This window comes from Vombatus ursinus, unplaced genomic scaffold (genome assembly GCF_900497805.2).
Source record: "Vombatus ursinus unplaced genomic scaffold, bare-nosed wombat genome assembly UNPS02014810.1, whole genome shotgun sequence".
In the NCBI taxonomy this organism is placed as follows: domain Eukaryota; kingdom Metazoa; phylum Chordata; class Mammalia; order Diprotodontia; family Vombatidae; genus Vombatus; species Vombatus ursinus.
Window position 1 is genome coordinate 7,865,051 of NW_020954588.1, and position 15,963 is coordinate 7,881,013.

Sequence of the window (15,963 nt, forward strand, 5' to 3'; positions counted from 1 at the left end):
ATAGAGGAAGTCAAAACACATATTGGATGTTTCCTAACTCCCCTTTCTCCCTACTTCCCACCCTCACAAGAGGAGGCTCCAGAAATGTAGAAGTCAGCAATACCAGTGGAATGACCCTGGCCAGTCAGTTTTGTCTGGCTACATCATTAATTGTGCCTATAGGAACCATGAAAATGGAGTGTGCCTCTCTACTAATACCATTTTATTTTAAACTCAGTTGCCTGTCTGGAATAATTTTATTAATGACCTCCAGAAAGAATGAAAGACTGGCAGAAAGGAGGGCTGGCTAGAGGTGGTGATTGTTGGATAAATTCAATGATGTTTCCCATCAGAATTAAAACAACAAAAAAAGACTTTTGGGTCTTGCTACACATAAAGAGCAAAATCTGGCCCAGTTTTTTCCTTTGTAAGTTTACCCTTCTTTAACTAACATACAATTTACATAGTATTTAAGAAAAAAGCACTGACCTATAGGTCATTATCATTCAAATGAGTTGAGTGATTAAATGCCCAGGACAAAGATGAGCATTTTAAGAAGCTAAGCCTCACCTCTGTGTAAAGGTGAATTATTCACAAACTAATTACTATTATAAACTTATATTTTTTTTATAAAATGAAAATACTTCTTTTAAAAAAATTTCCCTATTTTCATTGATTTTTTTTTTTGCATTTAGCTGATTAAAAACATTACTCTTTCTATGAAGAGGTGGGAACTGCAAAGAGAAATGGATATTATATGTCCTATAGAAACAAGTTTATTTACAGTAGTGGTCATCCATCTCTCAATAATATACCACTAATAGCAGGACATTCTGAATAACATTGTTAAAGTAATCCGTAAGACACAACATGCACCTACTTGTGTGGTTATTGCATGTGTTGAGTGGTGCTATAAGGCATGAAGAAATCGGCTTGGTGTTTTTACACATTCGAGAAATCTAAGTATCCTTGAGAAATGCCATGCCTGGAATGGCTTAGAGAAATTATACAAAAACATACAGCAGTGGGGGCTCATGCATTGCAAAGAAGAGGATATATTATAACACATCAGATAAAGCAGTTCTACAAACCAAAATAAACCACTGTCTCTTCCATTTAAACCAGAGAGTAAATAGAAATGAGTGATTATGGTCTGCATGTGCTCGTCTATTGGTATCTGCTGCAAACATGGAAATCAGAGCACCCAGAATCCTGGTATCCAAAGTTCAGATAGTGCCACTACTTGTAGCTCAGTGAGCTCTCTTGGCTGTCCACTGGTAAAATAAGCACCCTGAATTTCCCACTTTGCTCAGAGATTCAAAAAATAAAATCTGGTCACAACAAGTAGAAGACAAACTGGGGAGCAGTGGGGAAGTGGACTGTGGTGGGACAGTGCTTCAGTGAGGACCCCTGCGTGTTCATCTAGGCAGCAACATGATTTTCTGGGTACAAACTTAAAAATCCAGGCAAAAATGCTCATGGCTCTTCCTTCTGTAGTACCAGCCGCTTCTGGCCAGTGTCTGAAGCCCAAATGCTGGTTCTCTTTATTAAGCAGCTTTCTAATTTCAGTAAGAATCTATCCCCGGTTTTTTTTTCCAAATTCCCCACGAAGATTGACTTTTTCTTTCAATGGCAGCTTATGGCAAGAACCTTAAAAGAGAGGGACACAAACCATGTACGCTCGTATAGTTCATATCCGAAATAACATTAACACAATTTAGGCAATCAGTACACACTACATAATGCTCGGTACGCTGTCAACATCAAAATGAATGGTTACTGGATTTTTCAAACTAGAGTTTCAAAAGTTTGTCTGTACCCTTGGTCTGTATCCCTGCGTTTGGATGAAACCATCCAAGATCTCTAATTGTGAAAATGTACACTGGCCTGGCAACATGAGGCTTGCAAGCCAGAGTGAATTGTAGCGTTCAGGTAAAGCAGAATTTTTAACAGGGCTGTAGAGGATGCCCCATTCCTGACACCAGTGAGCATCATGAAACATTCTGGCTTAACTGACCAAAGTGGGCTTGGGTTAAGGGTGTAGTTTTAGCTATACTGTAAGTAAAAGTGTCCTTCAGAGCCATTAGCACCAAAAACCAACTTGCTGAGAAATGTGTGAAAAGGGGGGATTGGTGGAGAAAGAGTGAGGATGGCTGGATTCCTGAAAATTCACGTGAAAACAAGACTTTGCCCACAGTAGGGGCTCAATAAATGCTTGTTGAATGAATAAAAAACATAGCCAGTAGTATACCCTAAAGGGGGTGGAGGGGGGTGGAGCAGTCTACAATAAAATAACATAGCAGAGAGATATTTATGGGGGATTTTTGTCACCTATTCACCATGGTTATATGTATGTATGGACTGCTGTCCCTGATTTTTAAATCAGTGTTTAAAAAAAAAAACCAAAACAAACTACTTGGTATCTGAACAAATGGATAAAGAATCATAGCTAAGCATTTTGACACGTGCATAAAATCCACAATTGGAACTCACAAGATGTCAAATTCAAAATATTCGTTTGGAAAAGTAGTCCTGTGGGCTTGGACAAGCTGTATGACCCTAACGTTGAGATAATAACTATGGATTATCTTTTACTGGTAATTTTGTGCAAATTAATCCAACTAGTTAATAAGAAGCCTAGAGATGAAAAGTGCTACTAATTATTGCTTGATGTTACCCCTTTGATCAACATCTAATCCCCTGGCAAAAAAGTCACAAAAATAAAAAAGTTTTAAAAATCATCTCCATTAGCATCATTCTTAAACATTTTGTTTTCCTAGAAATGATTCTCATGAAATAGCATATTGATTTGGCGGGGCCTAAAGTTTTTTTTTAATTGAGAACACATTATGAATCATCAGTTTACAGGCACTATTTATGAATGGAAATAACATTCTAGGCACAGCTTTGGACAGGCCAGCACCATATACTCCTGCTGGGATATATATAGAAAATGTTATGTTGCCAATGGAAAATATCACATTTATTTTTACACGCCAGTCATGACTTTGTGACATTGCTCCTTGAAATGGCATCCTGTTCAGGACTAACAAGTAAAAATATAATGGATTATATAATGTGCTTCATTCTATTGCTACAATAATTTATGCAGGCTATATTTTAAAAAAAAACTGATTTTCTTATTTTGTCTCTTGTTCTTCACTTTACTACTAATACTAAGGTTAGATGCTGTAGAGACATAACCAGTCTTCAAAATCAACTCATTTTAAACAATGGACAGGGTAAAAGGGCAATTAAGAAATTGTGTCAGAAAAATAACCTTCTGATTTGGGTGTGTTATTTCTGTTCTGTGTAGTAGTCCCACATGAATGTAGGTAATAAGACAATATTGATGGATTCTACTGTACCATTGTTTATGTTAGCAGAAACCATAAAAAACTCAGTAAATAATATAAAAATTATTTGATGGATCATTCTTGGTCTTATAACTCAAATGTACCTAACACGTCCATATAATGTGAAGTCAGTTTAGTGAACATTCATTCCATTTCCAATGTTTACTATCCCTTTTCCCCTACACATATTACAGAAAGTCTGAGTTTGAACCAAGAAGGAAAATGAGGAAAGAGGAAAGGAAGAAAAAGTAGGAGAGAAGAATTTTCTCAGTGACATACTTTGAGCTGAACCTTTCACAGGGAAAAGTGTGTCACCTTACAGGGCTCACGCAACATTAATCACTTGAAAATGATATGGGTATAATTTTATCCTTAAGTGGCCTCTCTATCATAAGGACAAAGAAGAGAGGAGAAAGAGGGTTGTAGGGAGTTATGTCTTTGGGTTTAAATATTCTCCTCTGACAATTAAGGAGATGACCACCTGAAAGGTGCAAAAGGTTCCCCCCCCAAAAAAACAGGATCTACCTTTAGAAGTCTACATAATAAAGAAAAGTCTATATACTGACAGCTCAGAATCAGTGCCACAGCTCCCCTCAAAATCAGGGTCATTGGGTAATTTCAGCACCCCAAAGAAACATTCCTTGGGGTATAAGAACAGACACCACTCATAAACAAGTAAGTTTGCATGTAGGAGTGGCTATTTCCACAGGCTCCTTGGATACAAAGGTACTGTCCCACAGAGCTTGGAGGTACAAATTATTTTCAAGCAGCCTAATGGTCATGCTGCTTGAGTTTTCCAAAGTATGAACTGGTACTCAATCAATACTCTTGCAAAGAATTCCAGTAAAAGATCCTACATTAAATATAAATATATAAATATAAATTTAACTTTCATATGCAAACAAATACACAAAAATCAACTGGGATGCTATTTCCTCCAGGGAATTGTGATACACCTCTCTGTTAACAGTAGTACTAGCCCCTTTTAAAAGCACCATCTCTCTAGTCCCAAAGAAGTCACTCCTCTCTCTATTTTTCCTGCTTGGCGCATGTCTATAACGCCATAATGATGCTACAATTCAAATACCCTTCCCCCTCCCCATTTCAAGTCACCTAGTTGACCTTTGAGAAGTATCTGAATAGCCCCACTAGATTGTGCTCAAGTACAAAAATGATTAGGCAAAAATGTCCCCAAAAAGATAGGCCAACCTGAACTGTTAGTATAAGTCAAGTATAGGAACTTTCCAAATGACTGAAGAGGGCACCATTAGTAATTTCCTAAGACTGACCTATCCCCTAAAGATCTGAACGTCTGATGACAGCAAGTGGGCAGCTGACCTCCCATCACAAAGCTAAATCCTATTTTAACTCAAATTTCTCAATTATAGCTGATGGAGTCTGTCTCCTGATAGCTGGGATTTAATTATGTCTTCCCTTACTGAATTTTTAAAACAAAGGGTTGCATCAATTTGAAACACTCTCATTGGTTCTTCCCCAAGGCTGCTTGTCAGGAATAATGGTGGCACCAGCAATCTTGGTTGCATTTACATGCATAACTCTACATCCAGAGTATTTCAGAAGATAAGACTGAGCAAGCAATCCATACCACAAAAATCACAACCAGCCCCATCTTTCTTCATTCATGGATGAAATATTAAACCTTGATTTGCAGTAACCACCCAAGCAAGGCTTCCTCCTACAGCTAGGCAAACAGATCCATCCAGTTTGAGGACCAGCCATTTGGGCACTGCTTCAAAAGGCACATTTATCCAGTGGCAACTGAATTAAGGAGGATAAAGATGAAAATAGTCAAAGTGGGATTTGTGTAGCCCTATCAGATAGGGACCAAGCAAAAACTGAATGAGTGAGAGGATGTCCAGCATTCCAAGTTATACAAACAGTGGTTTTCTAGCTTTTCTCCCATACTTGGATCACATTCTCTATGGGAGAATAATTCACAGCTATATCATCACACATACACGTGGTCCTCGAGAAAAACACTATAAAAAGGCAATAGCTCTCAATCAATTTGCCTTCCAACCCAATTCCAGTGTATATAATGCAGAAGGGCTGAGATTTCAAAATACAATTACCCCCTCCCAACTTCCCCAAAAAGAAAACTTCAAGTGCTTATTCTGAAAATATTTCCACACAGCTGATTAAAAAAACATATGAAATAATCATTGCATATATATATTATATGTGCATAATATATATATTATTTAAATAACAATTCATCAACACATTGAAATAATTAAACTTGTGTTCACATTTCCATGCATTTTCTAGCAGATTAAAACATCAGGGTTAATTAAGTTACTGGGCTCCTTTTCAACAAAGAGTACTCTTCTTATAGAGCCCAAGAGGGTTCAAACTATAGTGGGTTTTAAAATGATCATCGACCCTGCTTTACTTCTTAAGTGATCCCAATCCAGGGGACTAGCACTCCCTGGCCCTTTCCTAAAAATAAGTTGTGCGTTTAAAGAAAAGATAAAATCCCAATGACCCCCGGAAATCACAAGGCTATCATTTCTTTCTCTGTGTGTGTGTGTGTGTGTGTGTGTGTGTGTGTGTGTGTATGCGTGCTTTTTTTTTTTCCTGAGCCATAACATGAACATTTATTTCCCCCAGCGGCCTAGGGTCACTAGATTGCTTCCTCTTGCCCTCCTGCTCTCCCCCTCTCTGGGTCACTTAATGGCCATGCAAACCCTTGGGTGAGGGGCTTGGGGTCCAACGATGGGGGAATTCTCCTCTCCTACCCTCTATGGTTTTGCAGCAGAGGAAAGGAAACGAAGCCAAACCTGACAGACCAAGAAGCCCCAAACCAAAACTCCCAACCCAGGGCCAGGAGGGTTGGCCCGACCACCTGCCGGGTGGAGCAGTCGTCTCTCTTTTTTCTTTTTCTCTTGTCTCTCTCCGCCTCAGTCCTCCTTGCAGAGGTCGGACACGTTGAGGAACTTCCTGATGACCAAGCCCAGGCAGACCACCAAGAGGATCATGTAGCCCACCGTGCCCAAGAAGGTGGGCGAGGAGGGCGGCGCCTCGAGGAACTGCCGCAGCCCCTCCTCGACGTAGTGCATCTGGTCGTAAATGCTCAAGAAGGTGAAGATGTGGAAGAGCTGGTGGCTGTGGCCGATGATGTCGAAGAGGCCCGGCTGGATGCGCTCAGGGATCTTGCTCACGTTGAAGAAGGCGGCCACCACCAGCCAGAAGTAGCGGCGGTAGAAGTGCACGAAGAGCGTGGGGTTCTCCCCGCGCAAGTCGAAGAGCCAGCTCTCCAGCATGATGGGGCAGGCCATGCTCAGCGGCATGACAAACACGAAGGTGCGCAGCGCGAACGGGTACGTGCACCAGTCGCTGCGGCTCTTGCAGCACGCCACGGTGCACGCCACGGCCAGCACGAAGGCCACGGGCAGCACAAGCGCGCGGTAGGCCGCGATGAGCCGCGTGCAGTCCACGTGCCAGCCCAGCCGCTGCTGCAGGTAGGGGGTCATGACGCTGGCGTCGAGCAGGCTGAGCCCCGGCAGCAGGTAGTAGTAGTAGGCCACGGTGCTGCCGAAGCCGTAGTAGCTGATGGAGGCGTAGTCCAGGTAGAAGAAGGCGGCACGCAGGCGTAGGGACAGGCAGCTGAACACATGGGCCGTGCAGCTCATAGCGAAGGTCAGCAGCACCCCCGACGCATAGCACCAGAGCGGCAGCAGCCACGGGTGGTGGAAGGGCAGGTCATCGCGGCCGCTCAGGAAGAAGAGGCGGCAGAACTTGTTCAGGAACAGCAGCAGCGGGATAAAGTGCGTCCAGAAGTTGAGCGTCTCGTTGGTGGGCTTGAGCACCGACGCGACGCATTCCTGCGCGGTGCACGGCAGCCGACGGTAGCCCGACAGGATGAAGCACTCCACGAAATCGTCGGGCACCTCGTCCCAGCGCAGCAGCGGCTTCGGCTCCGCGGCCGGGTCGCGAGGGGCGGGGTGCGGCGACGGTGGGGTGGAGCAGGCATGGGACGAAGGCGATGCCGCTGTCGCCTCCGCCGTCAGCGCTGGGGAGGACGACGAGGAGGCGGCCGGAGGGGCGGCGGACGCCGCGGCGCTCTTTGTCCCCGCACCCCGGGGCTGGAGCCGCAGCGGCATGCTGCCCGCCCCTCGGGCGCGGCGCCTCCTCTCGGCCTCCCCGCCCGGGTGCCTCCCGACCCCGGCCGTCTCTGCTAATGCAGGTGAACAATACCTGAGGTTCCCGGCAGCCGCGCCAGGCAAGGGCAGCGAGCAGTCAGTGCTGCCGCAGCGCAGCTCAGCCCGAGCTGCTATTGTCGTCTGCGGGGGCAGGCGGTGGCGGGCGGGCTCTTTGAGGGGGTGGGGAGAGGCGGCGGGGGCGGGGGCGGGGGGGGCGGAGAAGGGCCGCGCTTGCCGGGGATTTATCTCTTCTCCGTCTTCAGCATCCTTCCTGGTGGCCCGGCTCCCGGCGCCGGCGCGCGCCGCGCAAGCTAATGCTGCAGCTAATGCTAATGCTGCTGCTAATGAATACTGCTGATGCTGCCGCTGCTAATGCTGCTGCTGCCGCCGCCGCTGCAGCGCTGCGACTGAGCATCGCGGTAACTGCAAGCTCGGCGGCGGCGGCGGCGGCGGTGGCCGCGGAGAACTAGGAAGGGAGGGCGGGGGGAGGGAGCGAGGGCGCGGGGAGGGGAGGGAAGGTGCAGGAGGGAGCTTCCCCGGCTAAAGTTTCACCGCCCCTGGAGATAGAGTTTTCCCTTTTCTCAGATTCCCCCCAGTGCCCCCGAAGCTCTCGCCCGACGGAGCTCGTTAATGATTCATGGAGAGAGAGCAAAGGGTGCGGCCGAGTGGCGTTTCCGCCCCCCCCCCTTGGGAGGAGGTGTCGAGGGTCACGCTGGGGATTCTAAAACCAACAGCCACGCTGGAGTTCCAAGGGGACAGTTTGGGTCATGGGTCATTGGTGGGGGAGGGCTGATAAGGGCCCTCATGTCCGTCTGCTCAAGGAGAAAACCCCGGCAGAAATTTCATTCCGGTACCTGCAGCAATCATAAGGAAAATGAATGAATTCAAGAGAAAACAGAGAAGGGCTATCTCCAAGAAATTGGGGAGGAGCTGTAGAGGAGAGATGCTTTGAAAGTGCCACTAATCAGGCTCATCTTACAATTTAGAAAAGAAAACAAAGAAAACTGGGAATTTAAACACGTGTGCCCTGGGCCCCTCTCTCCCTCTTCCTTCCCCCCTTCTCTCTTTCTCTCTCTCATTGATTAAGGTAGATCTGTGGTATTCAACCTGTATAAATGTGGGGCTGGAGCCTCAGGATCAGCAAAAGAAACAAGAGAAAGGCTTTTTGCCATTTACTAATTCCTGTTCAATACTTTAAAGACCCCAAAATTTATCTCCCGATTAGCCCTTTCTGTAGTAGGTATCACCCATTGTTTCGGTCTTGTTCTAGATTCAGGGAATGTTAGAATTGGGAAGGACTTTATTTGGTCCAGTGTCATCGAAATGACAAAACAAGAGTAAAATTAAGCTTTGTTCAATCTTGTTCTTAGTACATCCTTAGTACATTAGAGTCAGGGAATAGTAGAAATAGAAAGGACTTTATTTGGTCCAGTGTCATTTAAATTACAAAACAAAAGTGAAGCTGAGCTCGATTTGGTCTTGTTCTTAGAATAGACTCAGAATATCCGAAATGGAAAGGATTGTTTGGTCCATTGACATTTAAGTGACAAAAGTGAAGTTGATTAAGTTAAGATGCTTAACTTCAGAGGACATTTAAAGCAACCCTCATATTTTACAGATGAAGAAACTTAAACCCAGGAAAGTTGTCGCTTGCCAAAGGAGGCTTTAAAGTGACATACAACTGGGACCCAAAACCGAGGCTTTTTTACTTTAAATCCCTGCATCCTCTAACCTCCTTATGTAAATGTGACACAGCCTACATTCATAAACAGTGTGTCCCCTTCCTTCCCATCCTCTTTGCTTTGATCTCACACCATAAAAGGCCAATCAGGAGAGGAATTTTGAGGAGGGTCTTGAAAGTAGTGTTCATATACCTTAAAATTTGGAAAGCCGTTCTCTTGGCTTCTATTTCCTTGGGACTTGGAGGGTGTGGTACTTCAAGGAGGGGGTATATATAGAGGAAGACATTTTATAAAAATTTAACCTGCACTAAAACTGTATACGTGGCATGGAAGTGATCCTGGGTTCTTAAAAGCTATGTCTACAGAATTTAAACCCTGGCAGGTCCTACACAGAAAGATGATGTCCGTTGTCTGAAAATGAGCCTAGCAAAGTTCAGAGAAACTCCTTTACCTATTGGCTATATGGTGATGCCTTGTTTGGCAAGAGTCACCCTTAAAGACCTAAGTTAGAGAGGGTTCACCATCTCTGGCAGGGGATTGACAGGCCATGGTGATGAAATTGCAGATACAGTGTTATTGTTAGCTATGATCACTTGAAGTTTTGCCATGATAAACATTTATTAGGTGTCTACCGTGGGCAATTCAGTGTTCTGAGAACCGGGGGCCAGATAAAAGAAATAAAGCATAAACCCAGAAAAATATAAATTCAAATGTGAGTGCGTGTGAGATCAGATAGGTGAGAAATTACTTCCCCCTTAAGGAATTAGGGAAGGCTAAGTCTTTGGACTTAACCTTAGTCCATTTATTTTGGACCTTGAAGACTGGGTAGATCCGGGAAGATAAGTCAGCAGGTGGAGAAAAGGACATGGGATGGCATTCCAAGGGCAAGGAAAGCAACAGAGTAACAGAGGTGAGAAAGCCGGGCTCATGTTCAGGGCACAGCAAGCAGTCCAGTTGGGCTGCAATGTAGAGAACAGGACTAGAAGTAGCATGAATAAAGCTGGTTAGGTACGTGCAGGAAGCCCAACCTGGTTGCACTGTGTTCAATCACTAGGAAGAGCCTAGAAGTGAGAAGATCTATATTGGAGTGTATGGCAGTCAAAATAATAAAAGCCCAGATTATCTCCAAGGGCAGCTGGAAACATGAGGAGGGATTGATTTGGTAGATAATTAGGACGTAGGATGTGACAGGACTTGGCAGAAGGGATGGAGGAGGAGCCACAAACAATTCTAGATTTGTGATCGTGGATGTCTAGGTGAATGGTCTGACCATTGACAGAGCTGAGGGTGTCAGGAAGAGCAGGGTCTGGAGGAATATAATGAAGGCCGTTTTAGTCACTAATCTCCATCAAAGGAAGTTAAAATTTGGTTCATTTCTTTTGGAGACAGTTGGTTTAAGTGACTTGCCCAGGGTTACAGAGCTAGTAAATGTCTGAGGCCAGATTTGAACTGAGGTCTTTCTGACTCCAGAGCTGGTGCTCCATCCACTGTGTTGCGGCACTGCCCTGGAAGTTAAAATTTAAAAATTTAAAGGAAGTTTAAAATTTTAAGTCAGTGAATTTTAAATAGAGGCTCAAAGAAAGTGGGAGAGATGTCATTGCATCTGAGAGAAATGATGTGAACCACAAAAAAAAAAATGCAAGAGCAAAGCAAAAATATGAGGTGACAATAGATAATAAAGGACAAATTAACTCTTTTAACAAGTGTTTATTAAGTACCTACTGTATGGAAATCACGCAGTTTATGTAATGGGGAAGATACAGAAGTAAATGAAACTTGGTGACTTTGCTTTTGTAGGAAACAAGCATTTATAAGCACTTGCTATGTACTAGGCACTGTGCTAAGCACTTTACAAATATTTGATTCTCATAACAATCCTGGAAGGTAGGTGCTATTTTCATACCCATTTCATAGTTAAGGAAACTGATATAGCCAGAGGCTAAGTGACTTGGGGTCACATAGCTATTAGGTGTCTGACATCAGATTTGAACTCGTCTTCCTGACTTCAGGCCCATCATTCTATTCACCGAACCACTTGGCTACTCTGTTATCTTAAAGGGGGGAACTATTGATATGTACAAAGATGAAAAATATGAATTAGACTATCGGAGATAGAGGGAGTATAAAGGGCAGTGAGGATATGTAGGAAGTCAGCAGGTGAGGAGGTGGGTGGAGAAGAAGAGCAATTAGGGAGAATGAGAGACTGAATGAAAAATAATTGAATTCAATTCAACAAGCATTTATTGAGCATCTGCTCTGTGTAAGGCACTGTGACAGGAGGTGCCTGAGGATGCAAAGAAGAAAGGAAACAACTCTTTGCCCTCAAGAAGCTCAAAATCTAATAGAGGAAAGGGAAGAAATGTTAGTGCGATAATACTAGTTAGAATATAACTAAATGCATCAGCAAGATCTGAATGAACTGAGAGATTTGGAGGAGCTGACAGAAGGCTTCATGAAGAGTGCCTGGGCTGATCTTTGAGGGAAAAGGATTTCTACAGATGGAGATGGTGGTATTCGAGGCAGTGGTGTGCTGGTAAATGTTTAATACCTGGTTTTCTGGGACGGGGTGGGGGGAGAAGCCGCTTTTTAGTTTAAACTGCATTATTAATATTTTCTCCATTTCTTAAGTTTAGACAATCTACCAAACAATAAGCCTTGATTCGTAGCATTTGCTCATTTCTGAAGTGTTTTGATGCAGTTTAACATTTGGCCCTCCTGGTGGCAGCTGGGTGGCGCAGTGGATAGAGCTCCGGCCTTGGAGTCAGGAGGACCTGTGTTCAAATGTAGCCTCAGACACTTCTCAATTACTAGCTGTGTGACTCTGGGCAAGTCACTTAACCCCATTGCCTAGCCAAAAAGCAAAAAATAAAATAAAATAATTTGGCCCTCCTGGTTTGAGCTGGCTGTGGAACAGTTTTTGGTCTGACTGAGTCTGTCTGAGGGAGCCTTGTGTAAATGCAGCAGGATAACCCATGGTCATGAACAGCCAGTAGATTACTCTGGCTAGAAAATTGAAGGCATGAAGGGCAATAGTATGTGATAAGACTGTAATGACAGGCTGGGAGCAGAAGTGGAAGGCAGTGTGTACTGAGCTAAGGAGTTGGTGTTTTATTCACTTACCACTGGAGAACAACTCCAAAAATGATTTTGAGCAGAGAAAAAACATGATCTGACCCACTTGTGTATTTGAACAAGAAAAAAAATGCAAGAGCATTTTGCAAAAAAAAAAAAAGCAAAAATATTGAGGAGACAATCGATAATAAAAGACAAATTAATCTGTGTATTGGAAAGATGACTTGGCTAACTGTAGAAGGATGGCTTGTTAAGAGAGAATGGAAGTAGAGACATCAGTTAAGAGGATGTTGTGGTAGTCTAGCCTTGGAGCCTGGTGCTGAAGGCCTAATCTAGTGTGGTTGCTGTAAGAGTAGGGAGGAAGGGCACAAAGTTGAGAGAGACTGCAGAGGCTGATTGGATAGGGACCTGGCAGCTGATCAGACTGGTAGGGGAGGCATAGGGAGGGAGAGGAATGAGTCAAAGATGACTCAGGTTTTGAGCCTTGGTGACTGGAAACACAGCAATGCCATCAGCAGAAATAACAGTAATTGCAGGGCAACTGGTAAGGCCCAAGTGATGTTAGCCATCAAAAAAGTCCAGTCATGCTATGAAATTTGCTCATCATAGTTGCATTGGGACATCTTAGAGTCAGGAATATTTGGGCTTCGGTTCAAGCCTGGCCTCTGATGTGCGTAACAAATCGTGTGACCCTGGATCAATTGCTTCATGGTAACTCTTTAAGGCTTGCAAATTTCAGGTGACTTCCTGGCAGCATTGTCCTTACCCAAGAGTACTTTACCCAATGAAATTACGGGTTTGGACCCCACTTCCCCCTCAAAAAAAAAATAAAAGTCATAGGAAATCATATCTCCATTGCCTGGCACATAGTAGATACTTAATAAATGCTTGTGGAATGAGATGAGTATATTAGTATCCTGATTGAGATGATGATGACTGAAGATGCCTTATAAGTAAATTTCAGTAGTTTGAAGATACAGTATAGACAAATTTCACCAAATTCACACTTAGAGGGACTAGCTCTAGCCAGTAGGTCACTCTTTTTTACATTCAGATGCATATAGTAACTAGAACTAGGCTAACAGTGTGTTGCTTAGTTGAGGATCTTAAGGGACATATTTTAATGAATATATACAAAATGATTTGTAATTAACAGTGACTTTGGGGGTAGATAAATGGTTCTGAATTATAGTCATTCTCTTAATTAGTTTAAACATGCTCCCTGAAATCTGCACTCCTAATTGGCTTAGCAAATGGTTTTCTTCCTAGTAGTGCAAAGGTAAAGTCCTGCCCATATTGTCCACATGACCAAATTGAAAAAAAAAAAGAAAAAGTATTTTGTTAGTGTCTTGTGTTCTGCTTTCCATTGTCTGCAGTTATTCTTTTCAAACCAAACCTAATTTCTTCTGATCCGTGCACCTAAAAGTCTGTGCTAATTTGTGAAAGAGATTTAAGACTCAGGCATTGCTAAGGCTTGCTTAGCTTAGCTAGCAATAGTAAACCAGAGTCTGGCAAGTATAAAGAGAATATGAGCCTGGGCATTTGTTTTTAATACTGCTTGGCCAACCACATAGTTGGGGCTCTCAGGATAATATGTTTGCCCTTTGATAAAGCCTGTATTTGTCATCATCACAGTTGCATAATCAGTACACTTAGGGAGGACAAAATAAAATGATGGAAATGCACATGAAACAAAATTACTTTTTATTGAAAAAAAAGGAATACAATGCCTGGAATCAAGAAAATACTATTTTGTTGGGAGCTAGGATCAATTGTAACTAAGTGTGCCCTTTTTGAATTTTTTTTTTAAATTCTGCATACTACCTCAGAAAGTCAGAAACTTCTCACCTAGCATTCTGGTAAGTTGGAAAATTGCCTGGTGTAAGCTTTGTCTCTGAATCCTCTCTTTTTTTGTGTTCTAACCCATTCCCTGAGAAAATAAAAATGATTGACAGTTGCAGTATGGTCATGGATGCCCTCTGGTGCTAAACTCTCTCTGCTGTCATTGTTATTATACCTTACAAAGCCCAAGCAAAGAAGAAAAATCCACTGTTCAGTCTTTTGTTGTTCTTGTTTTAAGAATGACAAAATACCTCCTGTGCAATTGTTCCTGAGCCTCGTTTGTACAGTATTCTCTTTTCTTACCCTCCATTGACTTACAAAAATGTGTTTCTCAAACACCTATGTTTTTACTGAAGTTACCTCCGTTGCCAGTTAGGACTATGTCCTTCTTCCTTCCCATATCAGTTAGGCAGGTGCTGATGAAACAGATAGAAGCCATAGACTGATTTCCATTCCCTGGATGGTACATTGGGAGATAAGGTGTCCCTAAAGTAAACCAAGACCTAACTACACAGCCCTTCACTGAGAAAAAACACCTTATGTTCCACTGGGAAGCTAGTGCAGGCCCTTAGCAGTTCATTTTGGCCAGTTGTTCACAATCAAGGCATGATCAAAACAGAACTGGAAAATTGGGTTGTGTTTACATTACTGTGATTCCCTGGAGAGTCCCTAAATATTTGTGGCTCTGGGGTCCTTATCACCAAATGCAGCTGTATTTGGAAGCTGTGACAAATTGGTCCAATTTCATTTGTAACTTGGTTAGTGTTGGTCCATTTTCCTATAAATACAATCATCAGTAAGGTAATATATGTTTACTTCTTCTATAGCAAAGTAGAAAGGTATTTATTTGTAAAAATCCCACAAAAGTTGGTGCTTCCCAGATAAGCATACTGAATTATTCATAAAACCCTCAGAAAACATGCCATTTTTTTTTTTCGTTACCTAAGCCCCAAGAAGCCTACTGCACTCTGGTCTACAAAGCTTTTGTAAATTACTATAAAAATATTTATTCCAAATCTTAAGTTGCAGAGAGTGGGGTACTGACCAGTGTATAAAGAAAACTACATTACATCTTGACCCTCCTTCTTTTGGAGTTTGCTATCTATACGGTGTACTTCCATTTGGTAATTGGGAAGCAGCCACAACACTAACCAAGAGATTGGAGTCACCAGATGCCAAATTAGAGGTCTGTGTTTTGTAAGAGTGGAAAGCAACAACCCAGTCAGAGTGTTCCCAAGGAGAAGAACCTTGTAGCAGCATCAGATGTAACCATGGCAACCCCTAGGGAAGCCTCCAGGAGGGATGCTCGATTGTGAGACCAGGTGGAGAGAGGGCTGGGAATTGGAAGCAAAGCAGTAGAGTTGAAATTCTCATCTGAGACTATTCTTAGCCTTACCTCTCTGCCTGCTTGTGATATAGTCCTGTTTTGCTCATCATGATTTGCTGAGTTTGTTTTTGTTAGCTTCTTCAACAACCTTACCCCTCCCCCCACAAAACTGAAAGCTTCCCTCACCAAGTTCCCTATAGCTGTTTTGTCATGGGTTAACTTTCTGCCAGGACTTGTTTCTCTAGAGAGTATATTTCTTGGATTCTTGATTTTTCCTCACTTTTTTTCCCATCTGGTAGACTCTTCCATCTTGTCGGTTGTATTGCAGCACATGTAGGTCAAGTACACAACAAATACTTTACTAGTGTATGGAAATTCCAGGGTACAGGTTACGAAGTATATTGCAAGTACAGGCAGCCAGGCAGGAAACATTAAGCGGCTGCTTTGGGCCAGGTTCTATGCTAAGCACGGTGGGATACAAAGAGAAGCAGAAGACAGTCCCTGGTCGAAGAGTTCACTGTGCTATTGACAAAATAAGTGGG

The 15,963-nt window shown here is 43.1% G+C and overlaps 1 protein-coding gene across 1 annotated transcript; it reads right to left on the reverse strand.

Moving 5' to 3' along the window:
* Window positions 1-648: 648 nt before the first annotated feature.
* On the reverse strand, window positions 649-7,459 carry PAQR9 (progestin and adipoQ receptor family member 9). Its single transcript, XM_027875723.1, has 2 exons — window positions 6,146-7,459; window positions 649-1,629 (listed from the first exon to the last, which is right to left on the reverse strand). Exon 1 carries the CDS (start codon window positions 7,457-7,459, stop codon window positions 6,257-6,259), a length of 1,203 nt encoding a protein of 400 aa, XP_027731524.1. The 3' UTR covers window positions 649-1,629; window positions 6,146-6,256.
* Window positions 7,460-15,963: the final 8,504 nt, after the last annotated feature.